The sequence below is a fragment of the Arvicanthis niloticus genome, chromosome 21, assembly GCF_011762505.2.
Source record: "Arvicanthis niloticus isolate mArvNil1 chromosome 21, mArvNil1.pat.X, whole genome shotgun sequence".
Taxonomy (NCBI): Eukaryota; Metazoa; Chordata; class Mammalia; order Rodentia; family Muridae; genus Arvicanthis; species Arvicanthis niloticus.
In genome coordinates, this window is record NC_047678.1 from 49,470,250 (window position 1) to 49,496,367 (window position 26,118).

The following is a 26,118-nucleotide window of genomic DNA, read 5'->3' on the forward strand; positions in this document are numbered from 1 at the left end:
TATTTCTACTGGCTGTTTTTTACGCTGTCTGCACAGGAGTGCACCAGCTAAAATGATGGAGATTTATTCCTATAAAGACAAGCTACATGACTACGATTTCTTATTGCATCTTTGAATCGCACCTTTACTAATCAACAACGAAATACTGGCATGCAGGCTTAATGCAGATAATACTGTTGATACCATGACCGAATGACTCAATATTTTTCAAATGTCTTCCAAATTTCTTCCTGTATTGATCTAAAGAATGAAATCTTAATGAAAATCTTAGTGTTTTTAATCTTTGTGTAGAAATTAACTGATTCTGATATTTTTAAAGAAAATATAAAGGGTATTAGGTAGATGTGCTTGAGAACTTCCTGTTCTTCCAGTGGACTGGACTTCAATTCCCATTGCCCATGCTGGGCAACCCACAACTACCTGTAATCCCAGCTCCAGTGGACATCTTGCTCTCAGCTGGCTCCCAGGGTGCACATATATGTAGAATATGTTTACACAGATACACAAAAATACACAATAGCAAAGATTTAATCTAGAATGCCAGGAATCTACACTAGCCAATCTGGACCAATATAGTACACAGCCGTGATATTTAACCTAAAGCTGCAGAAATCAAATGCTTGTTATTGCCTAAGGTTAGACTATAACCCCATCAATGGGATGGGGTTAGATCAATGCACCAATGGGGCAGTTGCTACAGAAACAGACTCAGAATAATAAAGTCCAGCAGTGCCCGACAACAGCATCAGAACAGAAGAAAGACCGTGGAAGAAAGTCAATCATTTCTGACAGTTAGCTCTACGGCATCACACGTAGATATAAGAAGACCCTCACACCAAACACAAACACTGATTTGATACAGATGACCAGTGCAGAAGCTAGGACCGTAAAGCTGCTAGACAAAATAAATAAATAAATAAAATGACATCTTTGGAAACCTGGCAAAAACAAATATTTTTTGAGAGGTTACAGAAAGTGTCAATAATACAGCGACAAAAGACAAAAAAAAAAAGTTGTATTTCACTCAAAATGGAATCTCTGTTCAACAAAAGTCATGGCTTCAAGGTGAATAGAAAAACCTCAACAAGAGAATTTCTAGAACCTGATCTGAACACAAGATACACAAAAATGGACCAAAGAAAAATGTGAGTTCTGACAGGCTCAACCCAGGTCATCAGAGAAATACAACTGAATACCACCAGAATGAGCCATGGAATGGGAATGGCGTCCCAGAATCCCACAGTGCCTGACCGACCATACCAGATGTTTGTGTGTGATAGGCTTAGGGATCACACATGTTGCTGGTCTGGCTAAAATATATCATCTGCTTTGAAAAAAAGTTGAGCAGAGTTACACATCCTAGTAATTCACTCTGAAATGATGGGAGGGGCATACACTGTTTGTCCGCACATGCATTTTATACTCAACTGGACACTTAACATGTAAACATTTTCTTAAATGTTTCTCAAATTTTATCATCTCAAATAAAAAAAAATTAAAACGCCCAAGTTGCTGAAGTTCAGATGTGGAACCAGGCTAGGATATTTAGGACAAAGGCCATTACATTCTCCAGGCTACTCCTCTATGGGGACAGGTAGGAGGGAGCCAGGAGGCCTGAGGAATGGATGCTGGGGCCATGACCTCCAAGCTGGCCTTATAACAAATGACAGGAGATGATCATCAGTAAAATATGGATAGTTGGGAAGGCAAGAAGCCAACCAAAGGAAGTGAAGAAAAGAATGTGCCCTGGACCAAAGGCTTTCACAGTGGTCAGGGACCCCACCACATACTCACACGTCTTGTGACAATAGGGTCAAGGTCTCTGAGATCCCGATGGCTAAGGGTCATGAGGTCTGCGTTGAGTGTTCTGATGCGCTGCAGACGGAGGCGTATGTACCGTGCTGAGGTGAATTCCAGCAACTTGGGTGAGGGGTCGTCAGCGCTGGGTCTGCCATTGATGAGTGATGTGTGAATCTGGACACAGGCATACATACATGTCAATTTTAAGCATGTGTAATGCGTACACACATGTACAATGAAGCCCTGTGACAGAGTCACTACAAAGATAAATCTGAAAACCAGGCTGTGCAAAAACAAACAAACAAAAACCTCGTCTAATGTATGTTAGGTACTCATAAACAGCAATCGTAGTTGTACCTCAGTTTGTGGGTTAGCCGCTGCTCTACCACCTCAGAGATTTCTGGAACTCTTTCAGTAGTAAACTTCTCCCTGTATTGTGGGGGTCTTTTAATTCCCACTATTATGCTATAGCTTCTCAGAAGCAAATTCCTAATGCCATGAACAGGCTACAGAGGGTAAGGAAAATATGCCCCAAACTTAAGGATGCCTGCTGTCTTATTTAACCTTTGTAACTACAGAGCTTCCTGCCCAGCTTTTGCCATGGAGAGCACCTGAGAGTTTTTACAGGGGTCGCTCATCAAGCAAGGCACTGTTTCTGTTTCACTCAGAGGTTACTGAAGTCTACATTGAGCACCTGCTTCCTGGGCAGCCCAACCTCCACACCCTCTGAAAGGGAGGAAGAACGAGGAGCAACACCTTTCAGAAGCACCTTTGCCCTCTGATCTTCATCTATCCCTGTTTGAGTAAAGACAGAGTCTTGCTATTTATCCCTCCAACTCATGATCCTCCTGCCTCAGCCTCTGGAGGGCTAGAGTCATATGCTATCATGCCTGGCTTCTCTTCAATATAACACATGCTCTTGCCCTGGTCTTATAGAATGATTCTTGGGGGTGGAGGGGGTGGAGATAGAGGACAGCAAGGTGAAGACTAACAGAAAGGCTATGCTGGAAAGCAATCAAGACAAACACCAGTCAAGGCTACTTTAAATAGTGAGGTAGCCACATGCAAACCTTTGGGTTAAGGGTGATTGGTTTTAAATGTGTGGCTTAGGTTCCTATGAGAGATATCATGGCAACAGTTGAGGTAGGGGGTTCAGATGACAAACGCCATTTCTGCAGTGTACACCGTACCTCTCCATGTTCAAGTGGCACCAGCTTAGAATAATACGAGGTGCAGATGACTTCATTGTCAGCTCTGTAAGTGGGAGGTCCCCGCCGTGGAGTTATTTTGTAGCGTGTCAAACACTCTGTATCACTGACTGCATAGTACTGCCAGGGTTTGAACTTGACACCATCCACAGAGCGCTCCAAAATCCAGTTTCCAGGCCGAGGGGCATTGGCGGCTTTAATGATGACATATGCAACTTGAAAGACCTGAAACCGAGGAGGTCTCAATCCAGAATTAATAAGTCAAACACAAAATGACGGACGCTGCAAGAACTCGCTTGTTCATAAAAGAGCCCAATTCATAGACACGGAATGTAGAATTCTGGTTCCCAGGGCCTGAAGGGAGGACAGGGGATGAATGTTGGGTACAAAATTTGAGATGCACAGGATGGAAAAGGTGTGCTGGTCCAGTGTATAACAGAGTTTCCATGGTAACGGTCCTGTACCATGAATTTACTAAACAGAAATGTTCTGTGCTCTGACCACACACACAAGGACAGTAACTCTGGACTTACAGATACATGACGGGTGCGTCACGGTGCACATGTACAAGTCCCATGTTGTACACATTAAGTACATAAAATTTTAAAACAGAGCCAGAAGCAAATACTTGGAGCCCGGAGTGATGATAATTCTGGGCCTCTCTGCGATTTTGAGTACAACTGCTCACACCCGACAACCTGACATGTGTTCCTGGCAGTGCTGTTTTCAAAATAAACCACAACAAGGCACATACTTAACTCGTCTTATCTCTAACAGTGTTAGCATGGCTGTGGGATGGCTCTGCTGTTTCCGATGTCTTCCTCTGCTTGGAGCTGACTATTGCAGTGTTACTTTACCTTAATGGTGATGTTAACTATTTGTCACACAGTGAATCAGAGACAACATTGACGAGAGCTCCTCACAGCTTACTAGAACAGCTAAAATCCAAAACACAGACGATACTAAAGGCCAGTAAAGATGTGGAGCAGCAAGAACACATGAGAAGCAACGCCAGTACCAAAGTTTCACACAAAGCTGTAAATACTCTCTGTATGAACCAATAACCACGCTGTTTAGTAATGACCAAAAGGATAAAAATTTGCATAGAGATGATTGCAACAATTTCCTTTATAACCATCCTAACTTGGAAGCAATAAAAAAAAATGCTTCCATAAGTAAATGACACACAAACACGCCAGGCCATGGTAAGACAAAAAAAAAGTATACTGCTGCAAAGAGACAGGAAGGGGAGTTGCAAGCACACTGATAACTGAAAGAGGGCATACTGGAGAGCCAGCATGCTGCGGGATTCCAACTCAATGGCTCTCTGGAAAAGGCAAAACTATGGAAATATTAAACACACACACACACACTATTAAACATACACACACACACTATTAAACATACACACACACACACACAGAGAATCTGCCACAGATTCTGTGCTAGAGTTAGTGAGAAAATGCTAGATTCCACATTACTTCTAGAAACCCAAATCTTTGTGTGTCTGTGTGCGTATGCATACATGTGTGTGTGCACGCATGTGTGCTCCTGTATGTACAAGTGTATATATGCATGTGTGTGTGCACATGAATGTGTGCACGTGTGTTTGTGTGTACACATCAGTGTGCACACTCATGTACTCATATCTGTGCATGCGTGTGTGTTTGTGTGCATGTGTCTGTGTGTGCACCTGTGTGTATGCATGTGTCTGCAACATGAGTGTGTGCACTCATGCACTTGTGTCCATGTGTGTGTAGATGTGTGTTTGTGTGCATGTGTTCATTTTGTGCACATGCATATGTGCATGGGTTTGCACACATGAGTGTGTACGCTTGTGCACTCATGTCTGTGCATGTGTGTGTGTGTGTACACCTGTGGAAGCCAGAACTTGTTTCCATCAGGCCTTTGTCACAGCGACATTGAAAAGTAACTGATGAACCAACATCTGAGGACCTGGGATTTGTTTAGGTGCTTCGGAGCAGTCCCCTCAGGATAGCAAGGGACTACTGCATACATAATGCATATATGTAAATGTGCACATAAAAACCTTTGTGTGTTTGCAGCTATTCATGCATATGCTTGTGTATGCATATATACACACAGGGCATAAAGTTATCTCTGAGGTTCCTGGTTTCCGTTTGCTTTAGCTTTTTCCCACCTACTGCTCACTAATTTCAGGACACAGAAACTTCTTAGATCTGACTTATCACATACCAACTGTGTACCTACTGTTTCCAAGGAATCTGGGGAATGACAGTGCTGTCTCCTTATAACAAACAACTGTTCACCCACACGAAGTGTTCCCTGGCAGAGGGTAGCCTGTGAATGCCATGGATGCCTGACACTGGCTCTCTGTGCTTGGTCGTGTGTCCTACTATAAGGTAAGGCAGTCTTGGCATCTCAAGAACTTCAGAAGCAAGATGGTTTGATACACGAAGACAGAGGCTCACATTCTCCTGTTTGCTCAGCACTGAGCACTGTGTATCTGGTTTTTGATTATTATTCACCACGGTAGTAGAGACAATGAATGTATGGGCCAACGACCACTTCTCACGTGCACATGTACACTCAGACTTTGCAAACAGAGGTTACCAGGCAACTATGGTGTTCCAGCAGCTCCCTGGACAGTGACAGTGACAGCGACCAGCGACATCAAAATAAAATGTATTGGCCCTTATTTTCCTAGTTTCAAACTCGAAAATAAGGTGAACCAACTGGCTTACCACCAGCCTGTTAACAATGCTTGGTGATTATCTCATTTAATCCAGAACAATCCCAGGATTGGTTTTGTGCCTGGTTTACATATTTGGAAACTATCCTTGCAGGTTTCCACATGAATCCAGGCTCCCTCCTTCCAAGTCTTCAGCTAGGGCTCATACCACCTTCAGGGAGGAAGCACTGACCCCTAAGCAGCACCCCAGTTCTGAGCTCTCATTCTGGGGTAATGGCAGCAGCAGCAACAACAAGGAACCTCTACATCTAGGTAGAAACCAGCTTTGTATCTCAAGATGCAGAGCAGCCTTTGTTCTGTGTCCATCTGCATCATGGCAGCATAGGATGAGCAGGGGAAAGGGTTCAGGGTAGGGGGCATGCAAAGGCAACTAATAAACGTTAATTTGAGTGATAATGGTAATTGTGGTGACACCGAGTTATTAGAATGAGCTTGTAGAAGGTCACAGTTGTATTCCTAGGGAGATAAGAACAACTGTGTTCTGTATTTCAATAAGCAAACGAGGGCACAGAAAGGGTTTGTAACCTTCTTGAGAATCTCACAAGCACACTACACACTAAGTTCTACACACTAAGAAGTGATCTGGACAAGTCCGTGCCCATAGCCCTCTGCCATGACAGTTTCTACAGATGTAAAGGAAAGGGTGAGAGGCATTTGAGGTGGCTGCTGATTACCTACCTTGCTTATCCAATTATTCCCACCATCTAGCACCTTACAGCAATACCAAATCCTTGTGCCTTACCAAACCCTTGGCCAGCTTTTATACAGACAGTTGAGCTGTGTGTGGAATGCAAGGCTCACCCGCAGATTGATTTAAAAAAAAAAAAAAAAAAAAAAAAAAAAAAAAAAAAAAAAAAAAAAAAAAAAAAAAACTTTCTACCAGGAAGCGGGGCATTGCTCTCACAATTTCCCTGATCATCCTCAAGGTCCTCAAACCAGAAACCAGGAAGCAAACTGAAAAAGGAGTTCGGGCTGTAGTTCTGATAAAAAGGAGAAGGATGCTACAAAGACTCTACATACGACTGACTCTCTTTTATTGACCATTGTTCCCTTGATAGTTCTCATGATCTGCAGAATAAAAGCCAGAAAAGAAACAAAAACTGGACCCCACTCTAAGTCAGTTAAGGAGGAAAGGGATGCTGCCAAGAGTCTAAATATAAACTTTCTCCTCTGAAGCCAGCTGGGGCTGACCTAGGCACTGCCCAGATTTCCTGTGTCAAAGTCTTAACCCCTCACCTCTTACTTCTGGGTGCGACTGTGTTTGGAGATAAGGCCTTTGAAGTAAGAGGTGACTGACTCAATGTGACCCATGTCCCGTGAGAAGAGCTGGAAGACTCGGGAGATAGTTCTATAAGGTGCTTGCCATGCAAGCACAAGGATCTGAGTCCAATCCCCAGAATTTACATAGACAACAACTCATGAGATAGTAGGCATGAACTGTCATCACATCCTCACTCTGAGGAGGCAGATGTAGAGACAGGCAGATCTCCAGGCTCCAAGGCAGTTAGTAAGCTTAGCCAGTTTACTGAATTCCAGACTGGTGAGGTTGGCTAAGACGACTGGTCAGTCTGCAGAGTGCTTGTGGCCTTGCAAGTATGAAGAACTAGTCTGATTCTTAGGTCCCACATTTTAAAAGCTGGGTACCACAGCATGGCCTTGTAATTCGGGCACTGGAGAGGCTGGAGATGGGTGAAAACCTGTGGGTTGCTGGCCAGCCCACCCAGCCTAGTCTATGAGTCCAGGAAAATGAGAGATCTCATATGAAAAAACTAAGGTGGTGACTCCTGAGGGAATGATGGATGGATGCCCAAGGTTACCCTTTGGTCTCCACGGCGTACACATGTACCTGTATGCATTTTCTCATGTGCACAAAACAAGTTGAAAAATTCCAAAATGACTGAGCTGGATAAATAGCAAGTACGGTTCCGGCCTCTACATGTATAGGTGTGCAAATGTGCATACACCCATTCACACACATGTACCTGTACATACAATATATGCACACATGGCAAATGAAGAACTTAGGACAGACATGGCGGAGTATCATGTGAAGGCAGGCAAGCCAAAGTCACGTTAACCTATATCTCAGACCAGTGAGGAATGTGTTCCTCTCCTATAAGTTGCTCTGTCTATGATATGTGTTCCAGCAACCCCGACTGACTGACAAAGCCCTCACTCACCAATTCTAGTTGATGAGCAGGTCTTACAGTGAAGAAACAGATTCTACTAACATATAAAATCTTAATCCTTTGTCCAAACAAAATCCATGAGACTTCTGCTGCTTGCTTTTTTAAAAACATGCTTGAGACTAAACTGTCTTCTCTCAACATAAGCCTGGCTGCACACAAACTGTTGATGGAGGCATTTTCTTCAGACTCTGAGTCATCGCTGTCCTGCCAGAACTGCAGCTGATCCAGCCATTCTCAAGTCCACTTCATGACGGCTTTCCACTCGTTAATGATCGCTGGAATGCACATGAACAATGTCACATAATATCATAGGTACACCTCAGATGCTGACTCTCCACAGACAGGAGTTCTGCTGAGAGCCTCAATCTTAAACAGAGCAAATCTACCTGAAACACAGACATCTGAAAGTAAGGATAACCTCGTTCCCAAGGTCTGATGTTCACTTTCATTCCCACCGATGTTCTCTGTGTTCTCCCGGAATCCACAAGAGCTGATGACACGTGTAAGTCTCTGGGAATTCCCCATGGAAGGACCTACCTGCCCTTCTGGCAGCAACTGAACAGGGAACACTGTATTTCTGGCATTCTCAGGGTAAACAAACTTCTCGAAGATGAAAGGCTTCTAGGTTAACAGTTAAGCACATTTCATAAATCGTATCATCTGATGATCCCCGAGGAAGCAACAAGTTTGTACTTCGGAAGCTATCAGACAATGAGATTTATAGGCACCATTTGGGAGTCACATCTTATTCAAGAATGAAGAAGCAATTGTCTGAGAGAAGTCTCACCCGTCACTCAAGGTCCTGGCAAAGCAGTAAGAAGCCACAAGCCAGGAAGTGGCGAAGTTGGAAGCTCAGGACCTTGCTGGGGAGGCATGCCTGCAATGCTGTTTCTAGAGAAATCCCCCAGAAGCAACTACTATGATGGGGGTTGGCTGTGTGTCTCACTGTAATCCTCTCACTGAAGTCCAGCCTACACAGTTAAGGACAAAAAGAGATAGCCTCAGAAACGAGGAAAGAAGTTTGGATTTCCTTTTCTTTCACTTTGGCACTAATGTTAGCAGGAGAGATGAGTAGGTCAAAGGTCAAAGTCTAGTGGCCTCTTTCTTCTGTGTGCCTTTTCTTTTCAGGGCAAGGGAGGCTGGCTGCCTGTGGTGATAAACTTAGACCACATAGGTCTCTTACCCTAATACTCATAAGAACATCTCAGAACATCGGGGAGCATGCATTTTTGATCCATGCTGAGATATATAAATGCCCAAGACTGTAGCCAGGAAGAGGGCTCAGAGATAATAAAGAGGGTTCAAGGAAAAGTAAAGAGTCAGCTTTAATCAGTAATCTGAAGACGGAAAAGGAATTTTAAAGATGTCTGTTGGAGGAAGACCTGCTTTCTGTCAGCTGAAAAGGCTGTTTCAAAAAGCCCAGCAGGAAGCTTCCCCATCCTCCCAGAGTCACCCCCAGGGAGGGTGACTAACAGTGTTTGTTATTTCAAAACAAAAATGTTGAACCACTTTCTCTGACAAGATAAAACTGGAAAGTAGGGTGCTCTCCTAGTCTATGTGTTCTGGAACTTTCTTGTTACCAAATGTTCTTTGTGGGACTCTTCCCTTTCCTTCTCTCTTTGAAGGCTCAGGAAGAGAGCCTGGGGACCCTCAGGGCGAGATGAACTTGGTCAGGGCATGTAGTGACAGGCCAATCCAGACCTGTTGGTACAGAAGTACCATTCCTATTCCCAGCTGGATCTGCCTGGGTTTCACTTCCACAAGTCTTCACCTTCGAACTTACACTAGGCTTTTTCTTGATAATGAAGCTCCCACTTTGATCTTGTTAAGACAGAAGAGGTAATATATAGTTTCAGGGGTTGGGAGAAGCAAAACTGGAGGCTGTGGCTTAGCTGGATGCTTTCCAGGAAGTCCTGTTCCCTCCTACCTCACAGTTGAGGGGACACAGATGCCTTTATAACTCTGACTGGGGCTGAATGTTCTGAGAATAGCCTGTATCTTTCAATACAGGAACTTGGGAGCTACAGGGCAGTGAGCACTCTCTTCCAGGAGCGCACGCAGATAGGAGGGAGAGCTAGGTAATGAAATACTCTACAATGACACATGAAACTGAGAAGAGGAGACTCCGGAACAACTTTATGTTTAAGCACCATTTGATGATCAGAGATTAAATATCTGCTGTGTTAGAGGTAGTGTAGTTGGTACTGCAAGCCGTCTAGGTAGCCAGAGTCTAGAGAGCCAGAGGAATATCAGGAAGGTGATGGGTAGGTACCTCGTAGGTCTCGGCAACCCTTGGCTGTTTTCTTAGACCACTGAGAGTCACAAAGTGGAGCAGGAAAGGGGCAGCAGCCATGAAGGATCGTGGACTCTGGTGCTTGGGATCCATGAGAGAGGGTGGTAGTAATTTTGAAAAAGTCAAAAGAACAGAGCAGAGACACCAGCAAGAGGTCCTAATGAGTTCCCTGGAAAGTCTAAACATGAGTGGCAAAGAGCCAGAGAGCAATGGTGGGCTTTCCAACTCCAGACTACCAACCTACAAGAGGAGGACTCTTGCTTCCGCTCTGCCTCCTGTCTCAGTGCAGGGAATCCAGGCTGGAAACTCAAGTCCTTTGCACAGTATTCTTAGTCTGCACACCGACTTCCTGCTGGCCTGGCAGGCATAGGAACGATGAAAGGCTTAGGGCCTCATTCCTCCTCCGCACCTCTCTCCAAAACACACCATCATGAAAGCAGTGAAAGCAAATGGCCCCCCTCATTAAACCTCACAGACCCAACGGGGGCACCGTCTACAAGAGCTGGGAAAAGCTCTACTGAACCAACTCCGCAAAACACTGCCCTGCGAGTTACACATTTACCACTCCTAAGAATGGTAATGGTATGTTTTCTTTCCTTTGGTCACTGACTGAATCATTAACAGGTTTTCACTGGAGCGACCAGAGAGCTCCTTTTTGTGTTAAGCGAGATCTCGCTCTGGACATAAATTCTTCACCTGAGTCCTGTGCGAAGATTCTCCTTTTGTTCTTGAGACATCTTACTTCACTGAGCATCTCAACGTGGCCAGACATTGAGCCGACAAATCAGTACATTTAAAGCTCATCAAAAATAACATATGCATAGGAAGAGCGTTCAATACGCACGAAATATTTTGGTTATTTAAAAAGAATAGTGGAAATATAAAACTGTAAGCTACTGTGAAAAAATAGTATAGTATAGTGTTCCTTTAAAAAACAATCCACAACAGAATTACCATATGGTCCAACAATTCCAATATGGTACATGCCTGGGAGATATGGATGCATTCAAAGTTATTTATTGACCAATGTTTAAACCAATGTTTATAGCAACATTCTTCAGAATAGCCAAAAGTTGGAAACAACCCAAATGTTCATCCATGGATGACTGATTAGGCAAAATTTTGGAAATACCTACAATAGAAAGTTATCTGGTCTTCAAGTGGAATAAATTTTGATACCATCTGCAACATGCACAATCCTATAGGTCTTTATACTAAGGGAAGTATCCCAGACACAGAATTATAAAAATAGCATTCTCCTATTTATAAGATGCCTGAAGTCATCAGATCCATAGAAAGAACTGTTGTCAGGGCTGGAGAGATGGTTGGGTTGTGTTCTTGACACGAACTGTGTTCCCAGGATTCACATCACATGGCTGGCACTCACCAATGACTGCAGCTCTAGGGAAATCCCATATCTCTGAGCTCTGTGGGCATCCAGACCAACATGCATGTATCCACTTTACACATATGTTGCATAAAGCAAGATAAAATAGTTTTTGAAATTAAAAAAAAAAAAAGAAAAAGAAAATGGCTGTTGTCATGGCCAAGACGGGAGACGAAACTGAGTGTAAAGATGCAGACTTCCACAGAAGACAGAAAACAGGCACTGGAATGAGTGGGGTGCAGTGTTTCCGGGGTGCGGCGTTTCTGGGCAGGGACCATCTAGAGAAGCCAATAAGCCATGGAGCTGGAAGTCGAGGGAGCAGTGCAAAGAACATCTGAAATATTTCCTTTGTTTGCGACACTGTTTAATTAGGTTCTGACTAAGCTCTGGCAAGTGAAGCCACTTTACCAAGACCAAACTTAGCCCAGAGATGCCAGGCCTTCCCAGGGCCCCACAGATGGTCTGAGCAAAGGCTCATGGGTCAGGAGAACACTTGCTCCCAGAGGTTGTACGCTGATCAGATAATCAGCGTGGGACCCACCAGAAGGCTAAAACCAAGTTGTGGTGGCCCTAAAAACCTGGATCTCAGCGGAGCCCTACTTAATGGTTGATGGTCACTGACTGCTTCTATGTACTTCCCTCAGAGGAGAAACAAAGGTGCCTAGCATTGATCCCACGGAAAGGAAGAGCGAAGAAGACAAAGTTAAATCCAAACACAGGCAATTTTGTTTACCTCAACACTGTAGGGAAGAAACATTAGGACTATTGAAAATACTCTAGGTCAGTCATTCTTAAAAGAACAATTACGAAAAAACCCAAATTTGACCCAAGCACTACGGTACTGAGGCTCTACGGAAATGCTTTACATGTCCGTCCAATGTTTCTATAAATCTAAAACCTAAGAGTCTATTAATTAAAAAACAAATAAAACAAGTGAAACTATTATAAACATGCTCTCTCTGGTAATTATGAACCCTAAGAGGCTTAGGCCACCACGGTCGCTGGTTTGAGCTGGAAAGTGATCTCACGGCCTCCTCAGCTTTCCCAGGACATCTCGGTTTGTACAGCTGTGCCATCCAGCTAATTATTTGCAGTTCTCAAACTTGATCTCAGGGTTTCCCAGGCTTCATTTCCATACCTTAGCGAGGCTAAAGAGGAGGCTACACTGAGACGCAATTCTCTGAGTACAGTCATGCACGCCGAGGATGCTTTCTGTGAACTGAATCATCTGGCGATGTGAACACCAGAGTGAGCTTGCACACCCTTGCATGGTACTGCCTGCTACACACTCATCCCCAGGGTTCAGCCAATCGCTCCTAGGCTTCTCATCTGTCATGTTATTGTAGAGAATAGTGTAGAAAACTGTGGCATGATGCATTTATGCCACATAACCAGGTACAGATAGGCAAGGGTACAACACACAATATGGGGCATTGTGGGGGTGGGTGGGAGCTCTTCAGGTTCATGGTGTTCATTGTGGAAACACTTCCATGTATGAAAACCATCCCTGCATGAACAGCATTAGTGCTGCATGACATTGTGCATGTATAGCTTTCACAGGGAACCCAGCACTAAGGAAATGTATTTCCACCTCCAGCCTGCCCAGTCCTTAGTGAGTCTTCGTCTGGGGTCACCATTTTATCAGAACTAAGGTTTATAGCTTGATCACTTTGTCACTCTATCTCCCCAAAGGCAGTGCATTATCAGTGATTGGGGGTTTAAAATATAAAACTCAATTAAATGTTTTCCATGATATCGTCCTAAGGTAATAAATCCTGAGAAGGGTTTCTCTATGGTCCAGCCCCATTATTCACAGCATGAAATGAATGCGATTTCCATGTTATGAGCCTCAGCTGACACAGGGCTAACTAAGAAGGCACTTAACCAAATACACAGCAGAGATATGATGCATGGGGCATCCCATCACTTCCCCCAAGTACTGGAGTTCTTTTCTTCTCAAAAATGACGACACAGTTAATTGCCTGTTTTCTCTATTGTTTGAAAGATACTTGGAAATCCAGGCAATCTTGGGCACCGATAGTCAAGCATTGAAAACGCCACTGCCAGGTTACAAAGCAGTTTCATGGCCCTGATGAACGATCAGAACATGATTTATGCACGAGAAGATAATTAAAAAGACCAAACATTGTATTCAGCCCAGTACACCTAGATATATATCCAATATAATGACATAAGACAAAGCTGCGTTATTGATTACTTAATTATCTGATATTCAGAAAGGGAAGACCGATGGAGGAGGGAAGGAGTGAGGAGAAGGGAGGGGGAGCAAGGGCCTTTTAATCATGATGCTAAGGAGCTGTGAGAAACACTTTCAGTCACCTACGGACATGGAAAGTGAACAGTATTTTTAAAAGGAAAAATAAATCAAACTAATAAAGATTGTGTTTGAGGCTGGAATGCAGCTCAGTGGTAAATCACATGAAAGTCCCTGAGCTTTAATCCTTTGTACTGAAGGCTCTACAATGAGAGAGCAATCAATGTCACAGCCACAACAATCTTCATGTTTAACTTATAGAGATCTCAAACTGGAAACACATTAAACAAAGCATTATGACCCTATATAATAAAGTATTGTTCAGTCTTTAAACACTGTTACAGGGATTAGCTTATGCCCATAAAGATAAAACCAATACTGCCTAGTCTTGGCACAACCAACAAAGACCGTGTATACAAGAGACAGTCTTTAAGTTCTGAGCTGTAAGGCACCAGATCTCTAGAAGAAGAGCTACGATTCTGGGCTCTCTGCCGTAGCCACCTTCTGAGATACGGTTTACTAATTTGTCCTAGAGAGAAACATATTCCTATCTTTGGTTAATCCTGCTCTTCGAAAAAGCAAAAAATCGTACATACCGAAGAAGACTTTTACAAGAACGCCCACAGATGCTTTTACACAATGGACAGAAGCTGGAAACACCCCTGACCAGGAAAGAATAAAAACAAAGGTTGGTGTGTTCATCATGTTGCTAAGAAGAAAGGAACAAACCAGCACAGGATGCTCAGAGAAAAGCCAGATGCAGGGTGTGATCCCGTTGCACGGAAGTTATATATCATGGAAGAAGAAAAAAAAAAAAAACAGAGACGCAGTTTCTCTGGCTGGAAAAGGAAGAAGATAGAGCCAACAGGCGACAGCCTAGAAAGGGTGTGTGGCAGCCCTCTGGGGTGACATGATAGGGAAAGTCCACAGTTGATAAGCTCTCGGCTCAATCTTGCCTCTTCATCTGTCAAATGTCATTTAACTGTATACTCAGGGTCTGAGGGATTCACTGTTTGCAGCTGACAGCATGCCCTCCGCATCTGAGCACAGCACTCTGGGGTTTAAAGACTCTGGTCTCCACGCTGATGACAGGTGCTAACTGCTAGGACCTCTACAGTGGCTCTGGCACACACCGATCTGTGCATCACATACTGGCATCTTACTCCTGCTCTCTGGTCAAGCATTGATGGTGGCATCTGAGCACATGCAGGCATTTCCTTATTTCTAGCAACACGGTTTAGCAAATACGCAGCATTCAAGCTGGTGAGGTATTCCATGTGAGTTAGCGATGATCTCAAATCTAAACGAGGATGTCATTAACACATATGTGATACACCTTATAAGGGACTGGGTATTGGGGTCAGTCTCCTGATACTTGGGAAGTAGTTAGGTTGTGAAATCAATATCCCTTGAAGAACAGGGGTCGGCTGCATGGGCAGGAAAATGAGAGAGAGCAGCCAGGATTAGATGTGCTATCTCAGGTCACACAGGCTTCACTTTCTCTGCTGCAAGCCTTTCCCAAGCTTCTGTCCTGTCCCCTGCACAGCCTTCCTCATTTCCTACTCCCTTCCTCCAGTGAGCCTTTCTATGAGATCCCTCCAAGTCCCTTCCTGCATGTTTTCTTTGCATCTGCAGCACCACAGAGCAGAAGCTAACAGCTGCCCACCTACTAGAACACTAGAGCACAAGCCCCAGGAGGGACCAGCTCTTCTCCACACGGATGGCAAAGGAGACATTGCTATATTGGTTAGTGTAGGTAAGGAACCTACTTTTCCTATACCAAGGGTTTTGTGTGGATACAGTAATTGTCTTGTGCGTCACCAAATCCCGAGACTGCAGAACCCACAGAACAGCAACTCTGTGATGTACTAAATGCACACAGAAGGTGCAAATAGGAAGAGTGGCTCAGTAGGTAAGCTCTTGTTAAAATTGCTGAATAGGAAAAGGAATCCTTTCCCCAGCTCTTTCACATTTTGAGTTTCGCATGCGTGTGTGCGTATTTTTGTATATGTGTGGATATATGCTCAAGTGCGTGCCTATGAATGCGACGGCCCAGGATTGCCATGGTCTTCAGTCATTGACTGAGAACATAGTCTCTCAGTCAAGCCCAGAACCATCTTGCTCTGGTCATCCCTTGTCTCTGCTTTCCCAGGTTGGAATTACAGGCAGGTTGCCATACCCAGCTGGGATTTATATGGGTTTGGGGAGAACTGTTGAGCCATCTCCCCAGTGCTCCCAAACATTTGTCTTATAATTTGTTTAACGTTCCTGTCACTATCATGCTTTACATCAGAATGAATCATTTCTGGGTAATGACCCACTGCAAGCACAAAGTTTCCTAGTGCATCCCTACATCCTCAGCATTAGGGAGGCAGAGGCAGCCGGTTCTCTGTAAGTTCCGGGCCAGCCTGCTCTATGCAGCATGATCCAGCTCACCCAGGGCTACACAGTGAGACCAAAGGAGTTGAAAGGGAGAGCTGGAATGGAGTCTAAACTGTAATGCATGTCTCAAAAATATCATCAGAAATTACAATCTTTGTTTATCCCTAGTATAACGGAAAAAAAAATACGGATTTTTTTTTCCTTTGGCGGACTTCCCTTTCTGTCCACAAATGTGCAGGCAGCTTTATTTTGACGCCAAATAGTTGGGAATGGGAAAAGCATATTGTGAAAGAATCTTGCCAAACCATCCTCACTCAATTCCCCAGAATCCCACTCAGTTCCCAGCCAGAAAAGCTGACGTTGAGACAGACAAGATGTTCAAGGCCCTGCTGCTCAGAACCCAAGAGGGAGAACAGGAGAGTTTGCTGAACTCCCCCAAGCAACAGGGTGGCCGTCCCTGACTGGCATACCACAGCTACTAATGCCGATTTCTTACACATCGATGGGTAACTGGAAGAGTCGCAGTGTAGACAATAAAACAAGACAGTAGACATGGCTAACCAACGCTGAGTGGTGTGGAGACTGGAAGAGGATAGAGCAGAAGAGATATCCCCACAGGAGCAGCAGGAACAGAGTGGATTACTCCTGAGTCGTCGAGAAGAGCCAAGGGTGTCTTATATTTGTTTTGCCAAATAAACGTCAGGCAAACATTCTATCTGAAGCAGACAGGTCAGTGTGCACATGCAGTACCACACTGACCCATTGCAGGGTGTAGTAACAGAGGCCTCTGTGACACAGCATTCAGAAGGATGAGCCTTCTACCAAGTAAGCCAAGCCCAGTGGTTTGTTCTAAGGGCCCAGTTTACAGGTAAGATCTACAAATCTTTCAGGGTGTCTTAGGAATGCAGTTTGTTTTCCTATGGACCTTCTCAGGGTGCTTGTGTGTGTGTGTGTGTGTGTGTGTGTACCCACCTAATTATTGTCAATTTATCTGAGATTTGAAGGAACAAAACACAATGGACATCCAAACTAATGAGACTTTACAACTCCCCCCACCCCAGCGATTCTAGTCTAAGGGCTCGCACACAACAAAGATTCTTCTGTGATCTTGTTCCCACAACCAAGTGGCACTTCCTAATTAAACCTACACAAAAAGTAAGGCACTCCTCTCTTGGTGCCACGGGAAACATTTCCTTTCTCACAAAACAGATTTTATCTTTTTTTTTTTTTTTTTTTTTTTTTTTGTACTCACAGATCTGACCCTCCTGGTGAAAAATATTTGAGCAGGTTTTAAAAATTCTTTTGAAGGAAATACAAAACACCAGTCCAATTTGTATTCGCCACACCATGGGGTAAAGAGAACCCAATTCTATCAATCAGCCACTTCCAAAACTTAGAAGTGCTGCTATGTCAGTCCTGCAGGGATGTGGACCCTAGTGGGCTCCACAGCAGGGCAGCAGAAGCAGAGAGGGACCAGAATCTCAGCTCAACAAAGTCAGAGAAAAAAAAAGTAAGGACCCTTGACAGCCACCCCATAATGTCAAAGCTTGAAGGCCAGTAGTACTTGGAGATCAGGTGAGGGAGACAGACAATGTAGAAGGAACTCAGATTTGGGGGATTGATCCTAGTCTTAGCATATGGAGCTACAGGCCTCTGGTCAAGCCTGTGACCCAGCTGTTCTATCCTGCCCTTTTCCTTCATAAAAAGGACAGCACATCTTCATGGCAGGACAGTCCATCAACAGACGAAGGAACAGCACTGAGGAGGAAAACGCTGGGCAGTCTCCAGCTGACACACGTAAATTTCTGTACACTGGTCCGTAAATACTCCTTTTAAAGTGACCCTCAAGACTAAGCAGGAACTTGTAATTTAAGCTTGAAGAGATGGTCTCTATCTGTTCATTCTTCCTTTGTCAGGGAATGAGGTTGATCTTCTTAGCTGAGAGCTTGAGTTGTTATCCATAACAAAAAAACCCAACCCAAACCACAGGCCTGGGAACTGTTATGCTCAGGAGGGGCAACCATCATGGAAGACGAAACTTTTAAAAGTTCTACTAGTGAGTTGCAGTTATATTGGGAGATGTTCAAATCAAGAAGTAAAATAAATCACTGTTTTACATCCCGGAATCTCTGCTGGAGGAAGGTGGGGTATGAGGGTGCCATGCAATGACTGAGTCCAACCTCTGGAATTGCAAACCCATCCTTGAGTGAGTGGCACAAACTCTCGCTCTCAGACTCTAAGCTCCATTTTGTCATCTGTCACAGGTCATGGTGACTGACCCTGACTCAGGTGTTGGAGTGTGATTATCAGAGTTCAGAAAGGGAAGGGAAAGGAAGAAAGATCTGGGACCATTTAATGGCATTATTCATGGTTCTCTCAGAGTAAAGGGATGGCAAGTGTCTCTGGCTCCTCACACTGACCAGAACTGTCTGTTTATAAATGAACACATTTTATTTTCCAAGCCTGAGAAGTTACCACTGACTTATTAAGTTTGTTTTCTAACAATTTGCACAACTGCATTTTTTTTAGGTTTTTACTATCCTCTTAGCAAGTCTAATTAGCTTATTTTAAGGCCTTGTTTAACATTTCCCTTGCTGGTATCTGAAGATCTGAGAAAGGACAGTGATGGGAGTTGGGAGATGGTTTGGTTTATAAAGGACCTGCCACACAAGCTTGAGGACCTGAGTTCCGTCTCTAGCACACACACAAATGAGCCAGACATGGTGGTGCATAAGTGTAATCTACTATAAGGGGGCAGAGACGGGTAGATCCTATAGCTCACTGGCCAGCTAGCTGAGCCGATTAATTGGAAAGCATCAGGTTCTAGGAGTGACCATCTCAACAAGGCAAGGCAGACATTTAAAGAGGACACTTGGCATCAGCCTCTGGTGTCCACATGCTTGTACACACACATGCCTGTAAACCAGCATGGACTCACACACATGTGCACATACATGTGCACACACACACACACACACACACACAGTACACACACTCATACACACAGTACGCACAAAGAAGGGACAGACAGAGGAACAAACTGAGGTTTATGGATGTGAGGAACTAGTTGACCACATCACACCTCTCCTCAAGCTGCCGCACTCTACTCTGTGAAAAACGATTGCCATGGGGCCACTGTCTATGCATCTCCATTACACCACACCAGAAACAATCAACTGCAAGGTAATACACCCGTATTAAACAGAACCGTTTCCGGGGTCCGTCAGTCCTCCCCGAGGAGTTCTCTCAGCTGAGATCCCAGGGCACCAAGTCCTAGGTGTAGTAGAAGGCAGTCCATAATTTGGCTAGGACGATTCCAAGTTTTCATTTTCCTTCAAACAGGTTTGGGATCTGGCTGACCACCATGACAAGATGCGGTGCCAAGGAATCCACAGTTGTTTCTCTGTGCTTACATTACTGCAGGGGCACAGCAAGCGCTCACCTGCTGAGGTAGGTGGACCTAGCTGCTAACAACTGAGAGTCTCCCCTGGATTCTAATTCCTGAGGCTGAGACTGGATCTCTGCAAACCACCAGGTGTCTCCTTCAAGAGACTGGAACCTTGAAGAGGAAGGCTACCAGATGGTGACTGTCACCCAGCTTTTCCTGTTGGCCTCACCCCAACAGATATTCCTGACAGGGCTACAATAGTTGACTCCAGTTGCAACTATCCAGGACTTCCCAGAGAAGCCTCCTACTCTGTCATGGAGTCAGTGTGGGGAGGTTCTCCCCCAACCAGATGCTAACAATTCCAAGCCTCCCTTGGTCCCTCCAGCTCCATCACAGTCTGAGAGACTTTTTGCCCCCTTTTCAGTTCTCTGATACTGTCAAACCATTTCTGACATTGCCTTTCTCCATGCCCAATTCACATGCTTTCTGTTGTCCTGACTGGATCCTGGCTGATGCAACACACTATGCCTTTCATGGTGTGGTAAAATATCTAACTTTAATAAAATATAGGTAATGTTAAAACTATCATTTCAGCCAATTAAATCAAATTATTCCACCCGATTAATTCATGTGTTTGTTTTCACCATCACCATCACCCACCTAAACAACCTTTTTACCGTCATCTGACGCCCCATCAGATAGTAACTACCATTTTTTCCTTTCAGCACCTGCAACTGCCAGCTTACTTCCCATCTCCAAATCACACAATATTTCTTCTATTGTGTGTGTCTTATGCCACTTCACACGATTTCAAGATGTACTCATGTGTTAAAATTTCATCTACTTTCAAGGCTGAATGGTGTGTGTGTGTGTGTCTGTGTGTATGTATGTGTGCCACCATCTGTTAACCCATTCATCTGTTGATGGACATCTGAGGTGTTACCACCCTTTGACTTCTGAGACCAATGCTATTGTAACCCCGTGAGTGTTTCCTTTTTGTTCTTTGGGTTATACACCTGGTGGGAGAAGAGCTGAGCATATTCTGATTCTGCATTTACATGTTAAGGAGACACTGCTGGGTTTCCCTGGTGCTGCCTCACTGACACAGCAGCCAGGAGTGTAAGGATGCCTCTCCTCCTCTACTCCCTGCCACACTTGGGGACTTCCCATATCTTTTATAATAGTTATCCTAAAGGGCGTGAGATGGTATCTTGCTGTGGTTTTGGTTTTCATTTCTCTAATGTGAATTGATCTTTAATACAGTATTTCCTCAAGTCAGAAATCCTTGTGTTCTGCTGAGAAATGTCAGCGTGGGAAACGCACTTCAACACAGTGAGCAGGACCTAAAATCCTTCTGGTAACCATAATATTCAAGATTCATAAAATGTTCAATTCTCTTTCAGAATGATTTGTTTTCGATTTAAGAATACCCAAAATACTCACTGACTGTGGCATCACTTCTGCAAGGTGTGTGCCTACACACCCTGAAGGTGAGAAGAATTCACACGCACACTACCATGCAAACTTCAGCTCTTCCCTCACTACGGTGCACTAGAGCAAGACATAAATCTTTTTCTTAAAGGCAAGGCTAGCACATACGTCAACTCTCACTGGTTTTACAAATGGTTGAGTCAAAAACAGAGCTTCTCAAACACCACTAGTCAGAGAAAGAAATGAGCTACTCATGCTCATAAGAAAGTATATCCAGACATCATACTCAACCTCTCCGCCCAGCCTGATGCTGCATGTCCTTCTGTAGGATCAAGCTGTCGAGTCTGCCTGACCCTCCCCAACCGGTCAGATCTAGTCCAGATCTTGCATCAGGGCTCCTGCCTACATAGCAAACAACCCCTAGGTTTTTGTCAGGACCTGCCTCCCCTTCCCTCTACCCCCCCCCCCCATAGTCCCATACACACATACCACAGACCCAGCCAGATCTACCCTCACACTCTGGGCTTGGACCAGGACCGTATGGGTGAAGAAGTGATACCACAGAGTACTATGTATCATCTACCCCACACCTGGATAGATGCGTTAAAAAAAAAAAAAAAAAAAAAAAAAAAAAAAAAAAAAAAGCAAAACCCAAGGCATACATCAGAGGGCTGAGGGGCTGAGGACCACCTCTAGCAGGCCTGGCCCAACCTACCTGCCGTAAGTCCAGGGTGATGGTGACCCAGTGATACTCTCTCCCATTCTGAATACTGGGGCTCTGCCACCAGTTATTGGTGCCATCAATCGCATGTGATATTGGGTGGCGCTCTGTTAAAAAGAGAACAAAAATATAGCTCTCAGCTTTGGATTTTTTTCATTCTCACTCTGCTAAACCCAGTGCAGAGGAAGAGCAGCCACAGTGAGTAGTGTTGGAGTGTTCTCAGGCGAAGTCTTCAGTTGCTTCAGAAAGTATGAATTCCCATGGAAGACCTGGGGTGGAGCTCACAGACAGAATACATGCTAAGCATGTGCAAGGTCCTGGGTTCTACCTGAGCACCCACAAAACCAAGTTGTATAAAGTATCTCATGTGTGTGTTTCTATGAATAGAAAGCTGTACTTGCCTCTAGGATTCGTACTGTTACCATCACAGACCCGACATTGGGCGTGTCGGACAGGCCGGCCCGGCACATGCTCCACGAGTTTGCAGAACATCTCAGGCCCCTTCTCTCCACAGGTAGCATTGGTGCTGATGTGGGCATTGGAGGCCAGGTTGAGAATGGCAGGGAACAAGCCTGAAAGTCAAAGTCCAAAAGCCAAATCAGTCAAGCCATGCTGTGTAACCTGCTTCATAGGTAAATCCAAAGAGGACTGTGAATCCACACGCTGAATGAAAGAACCTTCCACCAAGACTGGGTACACGAAAGGCAAAAGTCTCACTGATGTGAAACTCTGAGACAGGACACATCTGTGAGAAAACCCAGAACACAAGAAGGAATTTTCTGGATTAAATAATGTTCCCTATCTTTCTCAATGTCTGGGCTTCTTGGGCATATGTGATTGTGGGAAACTACACAGAACGAATACACTAAGATTTGGGCATTTTATGACAGGTATGTTTTATCTGAAATAACAGAAACAATTATTAATGAGTAACCTCAATCAATAGTTAGGGTTAGGATATCCTTATGTCTTCAATTCATTTTGAAATGCATCAAAACATAACCTGGTTGATACAGAGATTGGCCTTAACCACAACTGGAGAACCCAGACTCTCAGTGTATCCTTCTAGTTTCTGATTGCAATTTTCCTATTAAAATGTTGAAACAATGTATTTAAAGGCAAGTTATAAATTCACACACTGTCAAGGAAATTTGCCCACCTTCCTCAAAGAAGGAGCCAGCTGTCTGCTGCCTCTGGCAGGACTTGCACGGTCTTCCCTGTAATTTTGTATGATTTTCTTTTCTCACTAAAGATGGCCTGTTTCCTTGTGTGAATAAAACTTCAGAACACAGAGATCCAAATTTTACAATTCTCCCTGACACAGATAATCTCTGCTTTTGTCCAGTCTCTTTGTCTTGATGATTTTTTATCTCTGAGCAGCTGGGCTCGGGGTAGGTTCAAAGTATTCAGAAGCAGTTTTTGCACAACTCTAAGACCAGGGTCGCCATTAGAGTTGTTCTGAGATTTAACTTTATCTTGATAAAGGAAGGTAACAGCAGCACAGCTACTATAAGGCTCCAGCAATTACAGTGTGCGTGAGGTGGGGGAGGAAGTCTGCAGGAAGGAACCTTGTGAACAGTCCCGAGAGGAGCTTGGCCTGCTGCTGGGCTTCTGATTTCACAGATTTTGATCTTCACGGATCACAGACTGTGATCTGCTCCTTGTAAACAACTTAGTCAGGTCTGGGGGTGCGGCTCAGTGGTAGAGCATTTGCCTAGCACATCCTCAGCCCTGCACACACACACACACACACACACACACACACACACACACACACACACACACAGTCCGTACTATTTCTAAAATGTTTATGTCCAGTCTAATTACATACCATTGTATTAATTGTACAGAAAAAAAAATCTTTGTCTTTAATTTCTTTGATCTTTGGGTACTACCTAGTATTTTCAATGGTGTTTAATCATAAAGGTTTAGGATTTTAAGTCGTACAACAAAAATGGTTCTCTTGAGAGAGTTGCTGGGTTGCAAACAGCAATCTACCCTGAGCCCCCTGGAAGAGGGCAGCCAGTTGTTTGCTGCTGCTGACCGACCACATCCCTGAGCAGGCTTTAATCCTAAGACTAACTGGACAACACAAAGTAGACTTGTAGGGAAAGGAGCACTCTAGAAGGTGGGTGGGGAGGGGTGGGAGGGTTGAGAGGGTGGTGAGAATGTTCAAAAGACATTGCACGACATTTTCAAAGCTTAGACCCTTCAGAAAGTCTTTGTACATAAATTAGAATTACCTAGCAGTTTGACTATCATGGGAGCACTCAAGTCAACAGATCTGAGGCCTGTGAGTGGCTAAAAACGACTCCTTACATAAGCATGTTTTAATTCTACCTTATAGAGTATATGTATACTCTCTATATATTCTCTCTCTCGATATAGATATAGATATAGACATAGATATAGATATAGATATAGAATCAAACCCTATTGCTTCTGGTCACATCTAGGAAGGCTAAAGAAAGGCAAAATTAGAGACCAGAGATAGCAATTTAAATAAGAACAGTTGTTTGTTTGTATGTATGTTTGAAGTTCTCTCCAGCTGCTGAATCACCTTCAAGTCTGGTATTCAAGTATTCAAGAAATACTTCAACCCAGAGTGACTGACTGTGTGAGCATCAGGAGGGTAGAGGAAGGGACAGAAAATTCACTCAGACCTAGGAGAAGGCAAGGTTGGCTTTGCATAGAAACATCCAAGGCAGATGTCACATGCATGGTCCGCCTAGTAAGTTAGACTCTATGCTTCTGTTGGGAGTCACTTCCTTTAGTTATTTCTACTGCAATAGTAATCTCTTTTTCCTCCCATTCGGGACACACTGCAGAATAATTCACATGCCTATGCATTTCATCAACACCTAGAAACTTGGTCACACCAAACTCCACGGAGCATGAAATACATGCGTCCCAGTTTGCTGGCTGTTCCCGTTTCTGCCCCTTTCTTCACAGCCTGGGCATACCTGGCCTCCTAGAAGGACCTTCAGGACTGAGCTGCTGTTCTGGAAAGTTCTCTGGCTAAGATTAGGTTAAAAAATTGCCACCAACCTATGGACAACAATTATGTTACACAATTACCATAGCTTTGTCACAGACATTTCTAATAGTTTAATAATTTATTATTAGAAGCTTCTGAGTTACTCCATGTATAGGCTTTTTTACATCTTAACATATCTTCAAATGTTGACTGAGTTCATTACAGCATTTTCTTCACTGAATCGTCTCAAACAATTCAGAGTCAGTACTTCAGAACCTAGAGGTAAGAGTATGTGCAAGCATGCACATGTATGCAAGTGTGTGCACATGTGTACTGTGTGTAAGTGTGCATGTGCACAAAAGTGTGTACATCTGTGCATTTCTATATTGGGGAGGAAAAGGTTTTGAGTTCCACACAATGCTATTTATCTAATATCTAATAAAAATCAATGAGATGATTCACAAAGAAGAGGATCTGAAATTCCTATTTAAAGGAACCTGGTAATATGTTCAAATAACTTTTTTCTAGAATTAAACAAAAGATTGGAAACTTTATACAGTTGAATAATTAAATGTCTTAGAGTGGCACAGTGCTCTCCTTTTTGGAAAACAAAGGCGACTTTCACAAAACTCAAAGTCACTGATTCAAATCTCAGAAAAATCTGATAGAAGAATTCAAGTTCCTAAATTAAAGTTTGTGATTTTTTAAAAGTATTCAAAACCACTTTTAATCTTCACTTACAAAATGCTTTCTTGCTTCATCTCTCATTTACCCAGGATGAACCTACCAATTCACAACAGAACCCAGAGATAAGAAAGAAAGCTCCCAGCTTCTCCATCACTCACACTGGGGTCCAAGACCACTGCCTTGAAGACTTGGCAAGTCTATGATGACCTCAGCATTTCCTCTGTCTATCTATCTATCTATCTATCTATCTATCTATCTATCTATCTATCTATCTACCTATCATCTATCTATCTATCTATCTATCTATCTATCTATCTATCTATCTATCCTTATTTTCTTCATATCCTGGCCACTCTTTTATGTGTTTGACAACAAATAGCCATTTGTTTTGGATCAATCTTAGTCATAAAGGCTCATGTTTTTCTCCACTAGGGGGCGTGCTTCCCGCCTGGCCAGGGTGCAGTGGTTCACCCAGGTTTGTGAGCATTTGTTTCTGACAGCCCTGGAGCTGTGCCTTCAAGAGCAGGACACACCCTTGCGATCCTTTGCATATCTGTCTAAGACACACTTGGTTGTTCTGTCCGTCAGTCTGTTGGAACCGGAGGTATTTGCCCGTCTCCATTATCTTTGCTAATTTGCAAGAAAA

At 43.8% G+C, this 26,118-nt stretch overlaps 1 protein-coding gene across 1 annotated transcript in view; it reads right to left on the reverse strand.

Moving 5' to 3' along the window:
- Positions 1–26,118, reverse strand: part of Lama1 (laminin subunit alpha 1) — a 124,928-nt gene that overhangs the window by 81,704 nt on the left and 17,106 nt on the right. Inside the window, exons 2-5 of the mRNA XM_034484107.2 lie at positions 22,210–22,380; positions 21,803–21,915; positions 2,991–3,233; positions 1,795–1,974 (exon numbers count right to left, since the gene is read on the reverse strand). Coding sequence (XP_034339998.1) covers positions 1,795–1,974; positions 2,991–3,233; positions 21,803–21,915; positions 22,210–22,380 — 707 coding nt within the window. The remainder of the gene's footprint in view (positions 1–1,794; positions 1,975–2,990; positions 3,234–21,802; positions 21,916–22,209; positions 22,381–26,118) is intronic.